The sequence below is a fragment of the Hyla sarda genome, chromosome 1 (assembly GCF_029499605.1).
Source record: "Hyla sarda isolate aHylSar1 chromosome 1, aHylSar1.hap1, whole genome shotgun sequence".
NCBI lineage: Eukaryota > Metazoa > Chordata > Amphibia > Anura > Hylidae > Hyla > Hyla sarda.
Window position 1 is genome coordinate 306,358,727 of NC_079189.1, and position 12,858 is coordinate 306,371,584.

At 42.8% G+C, this 12,858-nt stretch overlaps 1 protein-coding gene across 2 annotated transcripts in view; it reads left to right on the plus strand.

The window, feature by feature from the left end:
* Positions 1–12,858, plus strand: part of MAU2 (MAU2 sister chromatid cohesion factor) — a 60,733-nt gene that overhangs the window by 18,867 nt on the left and 29,008 nt on the right. For both annotated transcript variants that reach the window (XM_056518210.1, XM_056518211.1), the window contains exon 8: positions 7,635–7,781. In XM_056518210.1, the coding sequence (XP_056374185.1) occupies positions 7,635–7,781 (147 nt within the window). The remainder of the gene's footprint in view (positions 1–7,634; positions 7,782–12,858) is intronic.

The following is a 12,858-nucleotide window of genomic DNA, read 5'->3' on the forward strand; positions in this document are numbered from 1 at the left end:
AGGTTTTTACTAGGCTTTTGTGCTTGCACATTTGTTAACGCTATTTGCGGAATTTTCCAAACTATTAAAATTTTATACTGCACCATGAACTGCAGAAATCACACCATATGCAAGAATTGCATATGCAAAAATCAAGACCCATTTTAACCAAAATGTTAAATAAATCACATACATTCATGGCTGTAAATGTTGGCACCCCTGAAATTTTTCTAGAAAATGAAGTATTTCTCACAGAAAAATGTTTTGCTATACACATGTTTGTTCCCTTTGTGTGTATTGGAACTAAACCAAAAGAGGGAGGAAAAAAGCAAATTGGACATAATGTCACACCAAACTACAAAAATGGACTGGAAAAAATTATTGGCACCCTTAACTTAATATTTGGTTGCACACCCTTTGGAAAAAAATAACTGAAATCAGTCCCTTCCTATAACCATCAATAAGCTTCTTACACCTCTCAGCCGGAATGTTGGACCACTCTTCCTTAGCAATCCGCTCCAGGTCTCTCTTATTGGAAGGCGCCTTTTCCCTACAGCAATGTTGAGATCTCTCCACAGGTGTTCAATGGGATATAAATCTGGACTCATTGCTGGCCACTTCAGAACTCTCCTGCGCTTTGTTGCCATCCATTTCTGGTACTTTTTGATGTATCTTTGGGGTCATTGTCCTGCTGGAAGACCTAAGCAGGGGTGTGGAAATAAAAAAAAAAAAAAAAAAAAAACTACTTGTCCAAGGGACTAAAGCGGAACACAATCTACTTGTCCCTCAAGAATATCCACTTGTCCTGGTAGATAAAATAATTTCAACCAAAATAGTCTGATCCCCCCCCCCCCCCCCCCCCCACTAGACCACCAGGGATGGATATAAGATCCCTTTAGACACTGCTGTCAACTTTGACAGCGGTGATCTAATGGTTTAATAGCGGCCATGGTGATCGCAGCATGCCAGGCTATTAGCGGCAGGAGAGCTGTAGCTCCTTTTACACCCTAGACAAGCCCAGAAAAGTCTAGATGTAACTTTTTGATCACCTTATAAAAAATTTCTCATATGAAGTGACCAAAAATGAGCAATTCTGGACTATTTTTTACATTTACACCGTTCACCGTACGGTTTAAGGAACATTATATTTTAATAGTCTGGACATTTCCACATGCCGCGATACCACTTATGTTTATTTCTGTACATTATTTTTATTTAAAGAAAATTGGAAACTTTTATTAGGAAAGGGGCTTATTCACATATACACGCACTTTTTAAAACATTTTAATCACAATTTTTCAGTCTCAATAGGGACTTGTGTTACTGGGGGTTTGTTCTGCTTCTCCAGTTTGTGGTGCATTTTGTGTCATAAAAAATGCTGGAAGTTGCATTTAGTTACTAGATAACAACTCCCAGCATGCCCTGATACAGCCTATGGTTGTGTTGGTGCTGCAGCATGTTGCACTGTATAGTATTACAGTTAAGGTTATTGTGTAACATGCTGGGAGTTGTAGTTTTGGTTCGTGTCAGCTGTTCGTGATGCAGCCTATGGCTCTGCAGCTGACCGGAACCAAAACTACTACTCCCAGCATGTTGCACTTTATAGCTCTACAGTTCAGGTTATGGTGCAACATGCTGGAAGTGGTAGTTTTGGTTCGGGCGTGTTTGCGTGCATCCGTGGGGCTGTTGGTCGGCGGGCGAGTATGAAGGGGGCGGGATTCTGGGGGTGCAATTTAGTGCGGGTGGCCAGAAGCCACTAAAAATAAAATTAGATGGCACAACTGGCGGCGGCAGCGCCGCCCCCCGATACGCGGGCCCTTGGGCACTGCCCTAATGCCCGACATGACAGTCCACCCCTATACACAACATACATACATGCACATGTCATACATGCACCAGCCACTGCCCCCATATCATACATACACACACACTGCCCCCCCACATCATACATTACATACACACATCACAGATACAACATACACTCACACCATACATATACACACATCATACATACACCCACCGCTGCCCCATCACACATTACATACACATCACACAAAGACCCCCCCCCCCCCCCCATACACTCTGAGCGCCGGTGTGAGGTACAGACTTGCAATCGCTCCTGCGCCTCACACCGGCATTAAAGAAAAATAAGGGGGAAGTCGGTCTGTCCCTGCTAGCCCGATACAGGGCTAAATCAATGACAAATTCCACATCCCTGCTAAGATCTCGGATGCAAACTCAGCTTTCTGACACTGGGCTGTACAGTGCGACCCAAATTCCGTTGGTAATCCTCAGATTTCATGATGCCTCCCACACATTCAAGGCACCCAGTGCCAAAGGCAGCAAAACAATTCCACAACATCATTGAACCTCCCCCATATTTCGCTATAGGTACTATGTTCTTTTCTTTGTAAGCCTCATGTAGTCTTGCTTATTTGTCTGTGTCAGCAGTGGGGGTCTTGTTGAGTCTCCTGCCATAGCGTTTCATTTAAATGTGGACGGATATTTTGCGCTGACACTGATGCTCCCTGAGCCTGCAGGACAGCTTGAATATCTTTGGAACTTGTTTGGGGCTGCTTATCCACCGTCCAGACTATCCTACGCTGACACCTTTTCATGAATTTTTCTCTTCTGTCCACCCCCAGGGAGATTATCTACAGTGCTATGGGTTACACTTGATAATATTGAGCACTGTGGACAAAGGTAAATCTAGATCTCTGGAGATGGACTTGTAACCTTGAGATTGTTGATATTTTTCCACAATTTTGGTTCTCAAGTCCTCAGACAGTTCTCTTCTCTTTCTGTTGTCCATGCTTAGTGTGGCGCATACGCAGACACGCAATGCAAAGACTAAGTTAACTTCTCTCCTTTTTATCTGCTTTCGGGTGGGATATTTTTTTTTTCTTTTTTTAAATACTGCCCACACCTGTTACTTGCCCCAGGTGAGTTTAAAGGAGCATCACATGCTTGAAGCGATCTTTTTTTTTTTTTCCACAATTTTGAAAGGGTGCCAATAATTTTGTCCAGCCCATTTTTGGAGTTTGGTGTGACATTGTATCCAATTTGCTTTTTTCCTCTCTTTTTGGTTTAGTTCCATTTAGGCCTGCACTATATATCGCAACGGCAATCGTATCGCGATTTTTGCCAATTGTGATATGTGGTTTTTGGCCGTTGCTAAAAAAGTGCGATTATTTACCTGCTCCCCGGCCACTGTGGCTCCGGTGACGGTGGCCCAACTGTAGAAGTTCTGGTGACTGCAGCAGGGGCTCCTGTGGTGGCGGCGAGGATTACGCTCCCCTACCTTCGTTGGTGGTGAGGATTGGCTCAGCAGTCCACGTGACTGCGCTCTCCTCCTGTGATTGGCGGCATACATCAGGCAAGAAGGTTAACCCCACCACGGCCGGCCGCCATAAATAAATGGTGCAGCCGGTAAATGAAGCAAGCTCAGGAGCTGAGCTCACTTCATACTAGCTAATGCCAGACATCACCACTGATCTGGGTGATGTCTGGCATTAACCCTTTAGACGCCGTTATCTAAGTTGATCGCGGCATCCAAAGTGCCGGTAGCTCAGTGGAGCGGTAAAACCCACGGGGTCCCAATCAGCTGAGAGGGTGGGCAGAGGTTCCCTTTCTGCCTCCGGCTCATCTGATCGGTGCTGTAATAATGCTGGCAGCGTCATCAGCCAGTAGTAATGGAGCACCAATAACACTGATCAATGCTGTGCTATGTGCTCCTATGGTGCAACCTTGTTCAGTGTCTGCAATCACAAGATTGCATGTAATAGTCCCCATGGCAGTGTTTCCCAAACAGTGTGCCTCCAGCTGTTGCAAAACTACAACTCCCAGCATGTCTGGACAGCCTTTGGCTTTCTTGGCATGCTGGGAATTATAGTTATGCAACAACTGGAGACACACTGTTTGGAAAACACTGCCCTATGGGGATTAATAAAATTGTGAGAAAAAATATAAAAACTAAATGGTATTAAATTTTAACCCCGAAAGGACCCGGCCATTTTTTGCACATCTGACCACTGTCACTTTAAGCATTAATAACTCTGGGATGCTTTTTACTTTTCATTCTGATTCCGAGTTTTTTTTCGTGATACATTCTACTTTATCATAATGGTAAAATTTCGTAGATACTTGCATAATTTCTTGGTGAAAAATTCCCAAATTTGATGAAAATTTTTAAAATTTTGCATTTTTACGACTTAGAAACTCTTTGCTTATAAGGAAAATGGATAATCCAAATTATATATTGATCCACATATACAATGTCTACTTTATGTTGGCATCATAAAGTTGACATGTTTTTACTTTTGGAAGACATCAGAGGGCTTCAAAGTTCAGCAGCAATTTTCCAATTTTTCAGTTTTCAAATCAAAATTTTTCAGGGACCAGTTCAGGTTTGAAGTGGATTTGAAGGGCCTTCATATTAGAAATACCCCACAAATGACCCCATTATAAAAACTGCACCCCCCAAAGTATTCAAAATAACATTCAGAAAGTGTATTAACCCTTTAGTTGTTTCACAGGAATAGCAGTAAAGTGAAGGAGAAAACAGTTGACCCCCCCCAACATGTGACCCCATTTTGGAAACCACACACCTCACAGAATTTAATAAGGGGTGCAGTGAGTATTTACACCCCACTGGTGTTTGACAGATCTTTGGAACAGTGGGCTGTGCAAATGAAAAATTATATTTTTCATTTTCATGGACCACTGTTCCAAAAATCTGTCAGACACCTGTGGGGCGTAAATGCTCACTGTACCACTTATAACATTCTGTGAGGGGTGTAGTTTCCAAAATGGGGTCACGTGGGGGGTCCATTGTTCTGGCACTATGGGGGCTTTGGAAACACGCGTGGCCTTCCATTCCGGACAAATTTTCTCGCCAAGAGCCCAATGGCGCTCCCTCTCTTCTGAGCATTGTAGTTCGCTCGCAGAGCACTTTACATCCACATATGGGGTATGTTCTTACTCAGAAAAAATGGTTACAAATTTTGGGGGGGCTCTTTTTTTCCCTTGTGAAAATTAAAAATTTAGGCTAACACAAGCATTTTAGTTAAATATATTTTATTTTTTTTCCGTTTTCCCATCCAACTTTAATGAAAATTCAGCAAACACCCGTGGGGTGTTAAGGCTCACTATACACCTTGTTACGTTCCGTGAGTGGTGTAGTTTCCAAAATGGGGTCACATGTCCGCTGTAAAATCAGCCACCCCTGTGCATATCACCAATTTAGTCCTCAAATGTACATAGTGCGCTCACTCCTGAGCCTTGTGCGCCCGCAGAGCAATTTACGCCCACATATGGGGTATTTCCGTACTCAGGAGAAATTACATTACAAATTTAGTTTTTTAGTTTTTTTTCCCCTTTTACCTCTTGTGAAAATAAAAAGTTTGGGGCAACACCAGCATGTTAGTGTAAAAATTTTATTTTTTGTACACTAACAGGCTGTTGTAGACCCCAGCTTTTCCTTTTCATAAGGGGTAGGAGAAAAAGCCCCCCAAAATTTGTAACACCATTTTTCCCCAGTACGGAAATACCTCATCTGTGGCCCTAAACTGTTTCCTTGAAATACGACTGCTCCGAAGTTAGAGCGCCATGCGCATTTGAGGACTAAATTAGGGATTGCATAGGGGTGGACATAGGGGTATTCTACACCAGTGATTCCCAAACAGGGTGCCTCCAGCTGTTGCTAAACTCCCCAGCATGCCTGGACAGTGAGTGGCTGTCCGGAAATGCTGGGAATTGTTGTTTTGCAACAGCTGGAGGCTCAGTTTTGGAAACACTGCTGTACGATATATTTTTCATTTTTATTGTGGGGGGGGACACATGTAAGGGGGTGTATATGTAGTGTTTTACCTTTTTTGTGTTAGTGTAGTGTTTTTTAGGGTACATTCACACGGGGGGTTTACGGTGAGTTTCCCGCTAGGAGTTTGCGCTGCGGCGGAAAACTAGCCGGTTGGGAAACCTTCACTTAAGTTCTGTTATCTAACTCAGTATTTTCCAACCAGTGTGCCTCCGGCGAAACAACAACTCCCAGAATTTTTCTGAAGGGCATGCTGGGAGATGTAGTTATGAAACAGCTGGAGGTACTCAACTACAGCTCCCAGCATGGCGAGAGCCGTTTGCTGTTCGTGCATGCCGGGAGTTGTAGTTTTGCCGGGAGTTGTAGTTTTGCCGGGAGTTGTAGTTTTGCCGGGAGTTGTAGTTTTGCCGGGAGTTGTAGTTTTGCCGGGAGTTGTAGTTTTAGAGGGCCACGGTTTAGAAACCACCGCACAGTGATCTCCATACTGTGGCCCTCCAGCTGTTGCAAAACTACAAATGCCAGCATGCCCACACAGCAAACAGCTGTCTGGGCATGCTGAGAGTTTTTATAGTGGTCTCCAAACTGTAGCCCTCCAGATGTTGCTAGGCAACATACCGGCTTCTGTAGTCTTCAGCTCGCCTCACCATGGAGTCAGCCGCACATCATCACCGCCGGTAAGTGGACCTTTGGCGCCGTTCACCATCGGTTCACCTGCTCTGTCCGGACCACAGTGGGTGGGCAGTGCAGGAAACCCCTGCTGACATGGAGGGGTCTCGGGGACCCCCCCTGGGCATTTGCACTGGATGCCTGCTGATAGATATCAGCAGCCATCCCGGTCCGATCCCTGCTTGGCACGTGGCAGGGACCGAAATTCCCACGGGTGTACAGATAAGCCCTGGGTCCTTAAGTTCCAGGGCGTACCTGTACGTCCTTGGTCCTTAAGGGGTTAATAAGCCCCTCCCCTAATAAAAGTTAGAATCGCCCACCTTTTTCCCCATTTTGAAATTAATTAATGGAAAGAAAAATAAACGTAACCATACGTGGTATTGCTGCGTGCATAAATGTCAGAATTATTAAAATATAACGAATCCGCACGGTCAGTGGCATAAACATAAAAAAATAAATTTAAAAAAATGCAAATTTTGTCACTTCATATACCAGGAAAAAATTACATGTATTGAAAAGTGACCAAAAAGTCAAAACAATAATGATACCGATAAAAACTACAGATAAAACTGGAAAAAATGAGCCTCATACAGCCCGGTATATGGAAAAATAAGAGACAATATATGAAAAAATAAGGGACAATTTTAATCATAAGGGAAAAAAAACTTCCGACAAAACCATCGACTGTATCATGGTACAAAACTTTTATAAAAGTAGTAAAACTATTTAAATCGGGTATCGCTGTAATCTTAATGACCTACAAAATAAGGTAAATAAGTAAAATGCACTACATAAAAAAAATTTCATGCACAAATGTTTTTTTTTTCTCCTTACAGCCTCACTGTACTTTTTACGGTTAAATGAAAGGTGTACAAAGTACAGTTGCTTCTGTTAAAAAAATATATGCCCTCTTATGGCTCTTTTAAATGAAAAATTGAAAAGGGGTTTTAAAATTGGAGATAAATGAAAACGCCAAAGTGAAAATATGTGTATGCGTATGGAGTGAGTGCTTTGATGAATCATATCAGATGTTACTGTGTCAAATTATAGGAAAGAGTCCTTTACTAATAAACTCTAGATATATCCTAGCATTAGAAGTGCTGTCAAAATTGCTTAAAGTGATTGCTGTCAAGCTTCTGTGTACAGTATTTTATATTGAGTTGCTGTATTGCAGGTAAAAAGTGTAAAGCCATGTCTTAAACAACTGCAGCAATGCATACAAATAATTTCAACACTTCATGATGATGAAATTTTACCGAGCAATCCTGCTGATCTCTTTCACTGGCTCCCCAAAGAGCACATGTGTGTTCTGGTTTACCTGGTAAGTGTGAAATTGTATAAATATATGCATCAACATTATTTGCACTGCTGTCATTTGTAAAAGATGCAGTTTCTTCCTATTATGATCATTTTTAGCAAGTGTAAAAATTCCAAAAACATTCTAAGTACATCACAATGGCAAACAGGACTGATGCGTTTCCAGCACTGCTTGCTTCTATTCATTGTCTATAGAATATTCTGCATAGCAAAAACAAATGATAATGATTATGGGGAAACTCCTAATAACTAACATATTTAGACAAGAACTTATGAAAAGATTTATACAGAAGCCTAGAATAGGAACAGATAAACCAAAAAGAATGGCTAGTGGACACAGTTACATTGGTATGGTTAGTAGAAATAAAGCAGATATTTGCCAGGTCATACCATATGGCATACGTGATTTGAGTTGAAGTATCCAAAATGCTTCTAGAGTGGAGCAGGTGCTGCCAATCTCCGCCTCTAGAGTGGCTAAACACCTTCTCAATAGCCACATGAGTCTCAAGACTGCCCTTATGTATAGAGATGAAATGTCTGGCCGCTCCTGAGACATTATATAGGCATTTTTGGATATATGTGTTCCACTATTCTTGTTTTGACTTTCCTGGACGTGCAACCTACATAAGTCTCATTTCATTGTGTACATATGATCTGGTATATGATCTTAGCAGTGTCGCAGTTGATAAATGACTTTAACTTAAATTTGTTTCCGTCAGTGGAACTGAGTTTTTTTTTTTTTTTGGTATATTTACATACCGTACACCACCTGCCCCCATATGGAAAGAAACCCTATGTGGATAGCCAATTGTTACATATGCATCTACCTACAAATTGGCTCTCCTAAGGTCCTTGTGCGTTTGGGTATCTCATTTAAAATTTTACCCAGGATAGAATCCGAATGCTATGCATGTAGGTATTTAAAAAAAAAAAACAATAAAACTTTTTAACCACATTGAATTCTCTTCTAGATGCAGTAGAGAAGACAATTCCACTTTTTTGGATTTTTATTCTTGGTTATTTTGGGTTTTCCCTGTATCTTTAACCCACAGTAACTGTTTTCCCTATTGGTAGAACAATCTGGAAAGGTATTTGACATAATGTCTCGTTTAGTGTAGAGCAAGGAGCTATGCAACCTAGTCAGAATGGAATTTTTTGGCTCCTTTAACACCTTAAGGACTGAGCCCTTTTTTGAAATTCTGACCACTGTCACTTTATGCATTAACAACTCTGGGATGCTTTTACCGATTATTCTGATTCCGAGATTTTTTTTCGTAACATATTGTACTTTAACATAGTGGTAAATTTTCGTGGTTACTTGCATAATTTCTTAGAGAAAAATTCCCAAATTTCACGAAAATGTAGCATTTTTCAAACTTTGAAACTCTCTGCCTGTAAGGAAAATGCATATTCCAAATAAAATTGGATCAGTACTACGGTACTGAACAGCGGCGGGTGGGCTTTAGCCAACGGTGGCAGACCGCTCTTTTATAGGTAATGGGCCTGGCCACATGTTTAGCAAAAAAAGAGGTCTGTGCCCCCCCCCCCCCAAAAAAAAACGCTGGGGGCAGACCGCAGTGACCCTGTAGGGTCGGGGTCACACAGCTAAAGGTGCTATGGACCCGCGGACACCTAAAGTCGGTACGCCCCCCAAAAAATATCTAAACTGTCCCTGACTGCTTTCTGTGCTAATGGGCCACAGCAAGGGGGCACTTTTTTAACAGAGTGGGGAGATGGCAGCACGAGGCTCTGTCCTGCACACCAGATCTCACATTAATGGTGGGCAGAACGGAACAAGGTGCTTCTTGACCCACCTCCCCCCTCCTCATACTGCTGTGATTTGTGCGGTCACTACGGCCACCCAATCAGCTGTACTGGTGGGGGTGGCAACACTGCCACCTCTCAGTATAGTACGGACGATGATTGGTATATTACACCACTGATCATCATCCTTATCCGGGTCATCGGGTCAAATGTGACCCAGATGACCTGGAATCTCTGCAGATCACCGGTTAGTATTTACCGGCGATCTGCGGTGATCGCCAATATGGGGGTTCCTCAGGATCCTCCTTGGCATTTTGCCGGGATGCCTGCTGAATGATTTCAGCAGGCATCCGGCTCCGTTCCCCGCCCGGTGGGAACTGGAATTGCTGAAAATCGCCGGTGTGAATTGACCGGCTTTTTCCGGCGATCGCCGACATGTGGGGGTCTCAGGACCCCCCCTCAGCGATGTGCTGGGATGCCTGCTGAATTATTTCAGCAGGCATCCTGGTCCCAGACCGGCTAGCGACGGGGACCAGGATTTCCATGCCCGCAGTCCTTTAAAGGGGTATTCCAGGCCAAAACTTTTTTTTATATATCAACTGGCTCCGGAAAGTTAAACAGATTTGTAAATTACTTCTATTAAAAAATCTTAATCTTCCAATAGTTATTAGCTTCTAAAGTTGAGTTGCTGTTTTCTGTCTAACTGCTTTCTGATGATTCGCGTCCCAGGAGCTGTGCAGCTCCTATGGGGATATTCTCCCATCATGCACAGCTCCCGGGACGTGACATCATCATTGTGCAGTTAGACAGAAAACTTCAGAAGCTAATAACTATTGGAAGGATTAAGATTATTTAATAGAAGTAATTTACAAATCTGTTTAACTTTCCGGAGCCAGTTGAAATATAAGAAAAAGTTTTTGCCTGGAATAACCCTTTAAGGACTCTAAAACGGGGGTGTATGGATATGCCCTCAGTCCTTAAGGAGTTGATCATCCAATTTTCATACCCACATTTAGAGTCTAAGGCTGTGTTCATCTCATAGACTGCTATGCATTTCGTGCGGACTCTGCACAAAGAATCAATGTGTTCATTCTTTGTGCGGACATGGAAAATGGTATTTATGTGCCGTAAATTCAGCTGTGTATAGTGTAGCAGGATCCCATTTAATTCAATGGGACTCTGTTGCAGCGGAATCTCTGTGCCGGATTTCAATGCGAAATCCTGCACGTAAATTGACATGTGAATATGGGATAATTCTGGCGTCTTTTGATGCTATGAGACACTCTGTAGAGCAAGCTCTTTATCCTCTTGAGTAGTTCTTCTCCTTTAAAGGGGTACTCCGGTGCTAAGACCTCTTATCCCCTATCCAAAGGATAGGGGATAAGATGCCTGATTTCAGGGGTCCCGCCGCTGGGGACCCCCGTGATCTTCCACGCCGCACAGAGTTAGAATCAGTCCCTGGAGCGTGTTCGCTCCGGGTCTGATTACTGGCGATCACGGGGACGGAGCATAGTGACGTCACGGCTCCGCCCCGTGTGATATAACGCTCCGCCCCCTCAATGCAAACCAATGGGAGGGGGCGTGACAACCGTCACGCCCTCCAGTAGACTTGCATTGAGGGGGCGGAACGGTGACGTCACTATTCTCCGTCCTCGTGGTCGAGATGGACTGAGCCTGAGGACCTCCAGCGGTTCCGGAAGCCGCTAAAGGTGAGTGCTGCATGGTAGATCCCGGGGGTCCCCAGCAGCGGGACCCCGGCGATCTGACATCTTATCCCCTATCCTTTGGATAGGGGATAAGATGTCTTAGTGCCGGAGTACCCCTTTAAGGATATGGGGAAGGTGACTGGGTTGCTTCAATGCTGTTTTGCCCAAAGTAGGCTTTCTGTAGAGGCATGCTATGACCTCTGTGATTAACCCTATCTCTGTTAGTGTGATATCAAGAAAATGTACACTGTTTACCATTTCTTATAAAATGCAAAGTTTGTCATATGTATATTGCACAAAGTGGCCCCCAGGTGTTGCATCTCCCTCCCAATCAATGACATTTTGAGTTTTTGTAATGCACGTACCACACCACGCAAACTCTATATGGGTTGTCATTTGAGAAGATGAAGCAATATTCCCATAGTGCCATGTAGAAATTTGCCAGTGATGGTGAGAACTTAGAACCTATCAGGGCTCCTTCAATCTGTAAAAAGAACTGGATATTACATTTTAAAATAGTTGTAACCCAACAGAAAATATGTCTGAAATTAAAATTTAACACAATTGATTTAAATGAGAATCTCTGCATAGTCCACTGGTTTGTTTTTAGTGCTTGATCATTGGGTTGCAGGAATATAAACGTGCCAAATCTAGCGTGATCCAAGTATACTGCTCCTCCTGTTGATTATCCCTTTTACAAATCTGGGCAGCAACCAATAAGTGATTACAGAAGGCTATTGGCCCAGGTACTGAGACCTCACAGTGGAACCCAATGCCTGAGACTATCAGTCTGAGAGGGGAGGGGGACATTTTGTGGAATTCTTTAGCAAAAATTGAAAATCATCCAGTGCTGGTAGCCAGGATTTTATAGCGTAAAAACCAGGGTTGGATGATTTTTTTTTTTTTTTTTTTTTTTTTTTTTTTTTAAATCCTTTTCAGATTCCTGAACTGGAAAAAAAGTAGTCCTCCTTATGTTCTGTATGTAGATCTGACAAAGCAATGTGTGCCACATGTTCTTGAAAATTAGACATATTTACATTTATTCCCATTATCAACTTTGTATACAAAATTTGTCAACGTTAATGTCAGACATAGTTATAGGAGGTGTGATGTCAATAGATGAAAATATATAACAATACATTGATGAGATGCGACATGCACTTTATATTAGAATATACTGGTTTTTGCTAAAAACTGCACAAAGACCACTTATGCGGGATTTTAGAACAGTATTTGTAAGCCTAAACCAGCATTGGAAACCCTGAAAGAGGTGACATCTATTTTCTGTCTTGTTTCCTCTCCTAGTTTTGGTTTACAAGTACTAACTGTAGTAAAATGTCGAAACTAGAAAAACTACTAGTAGGTTTGGTGCTAAGTCTGGGTTCACATCACACTTTTTACATCCGACTAATGCAATTTGTCACCTAAAAATTGTCTACAATCTTATTTCTAGTCATATTTAACTTCCGTATTTTTCGCCATATAAGGCGCACTTTTTCTTCCCCAAAACTGGGGGGGGGAAAGTTGGTGCGTCTTATATGGCGAATACACCCCTATCGCGGCGGTCCCTGCGGCCATCAACGGCCGGGACCCGCGGCTAATACAGGACAT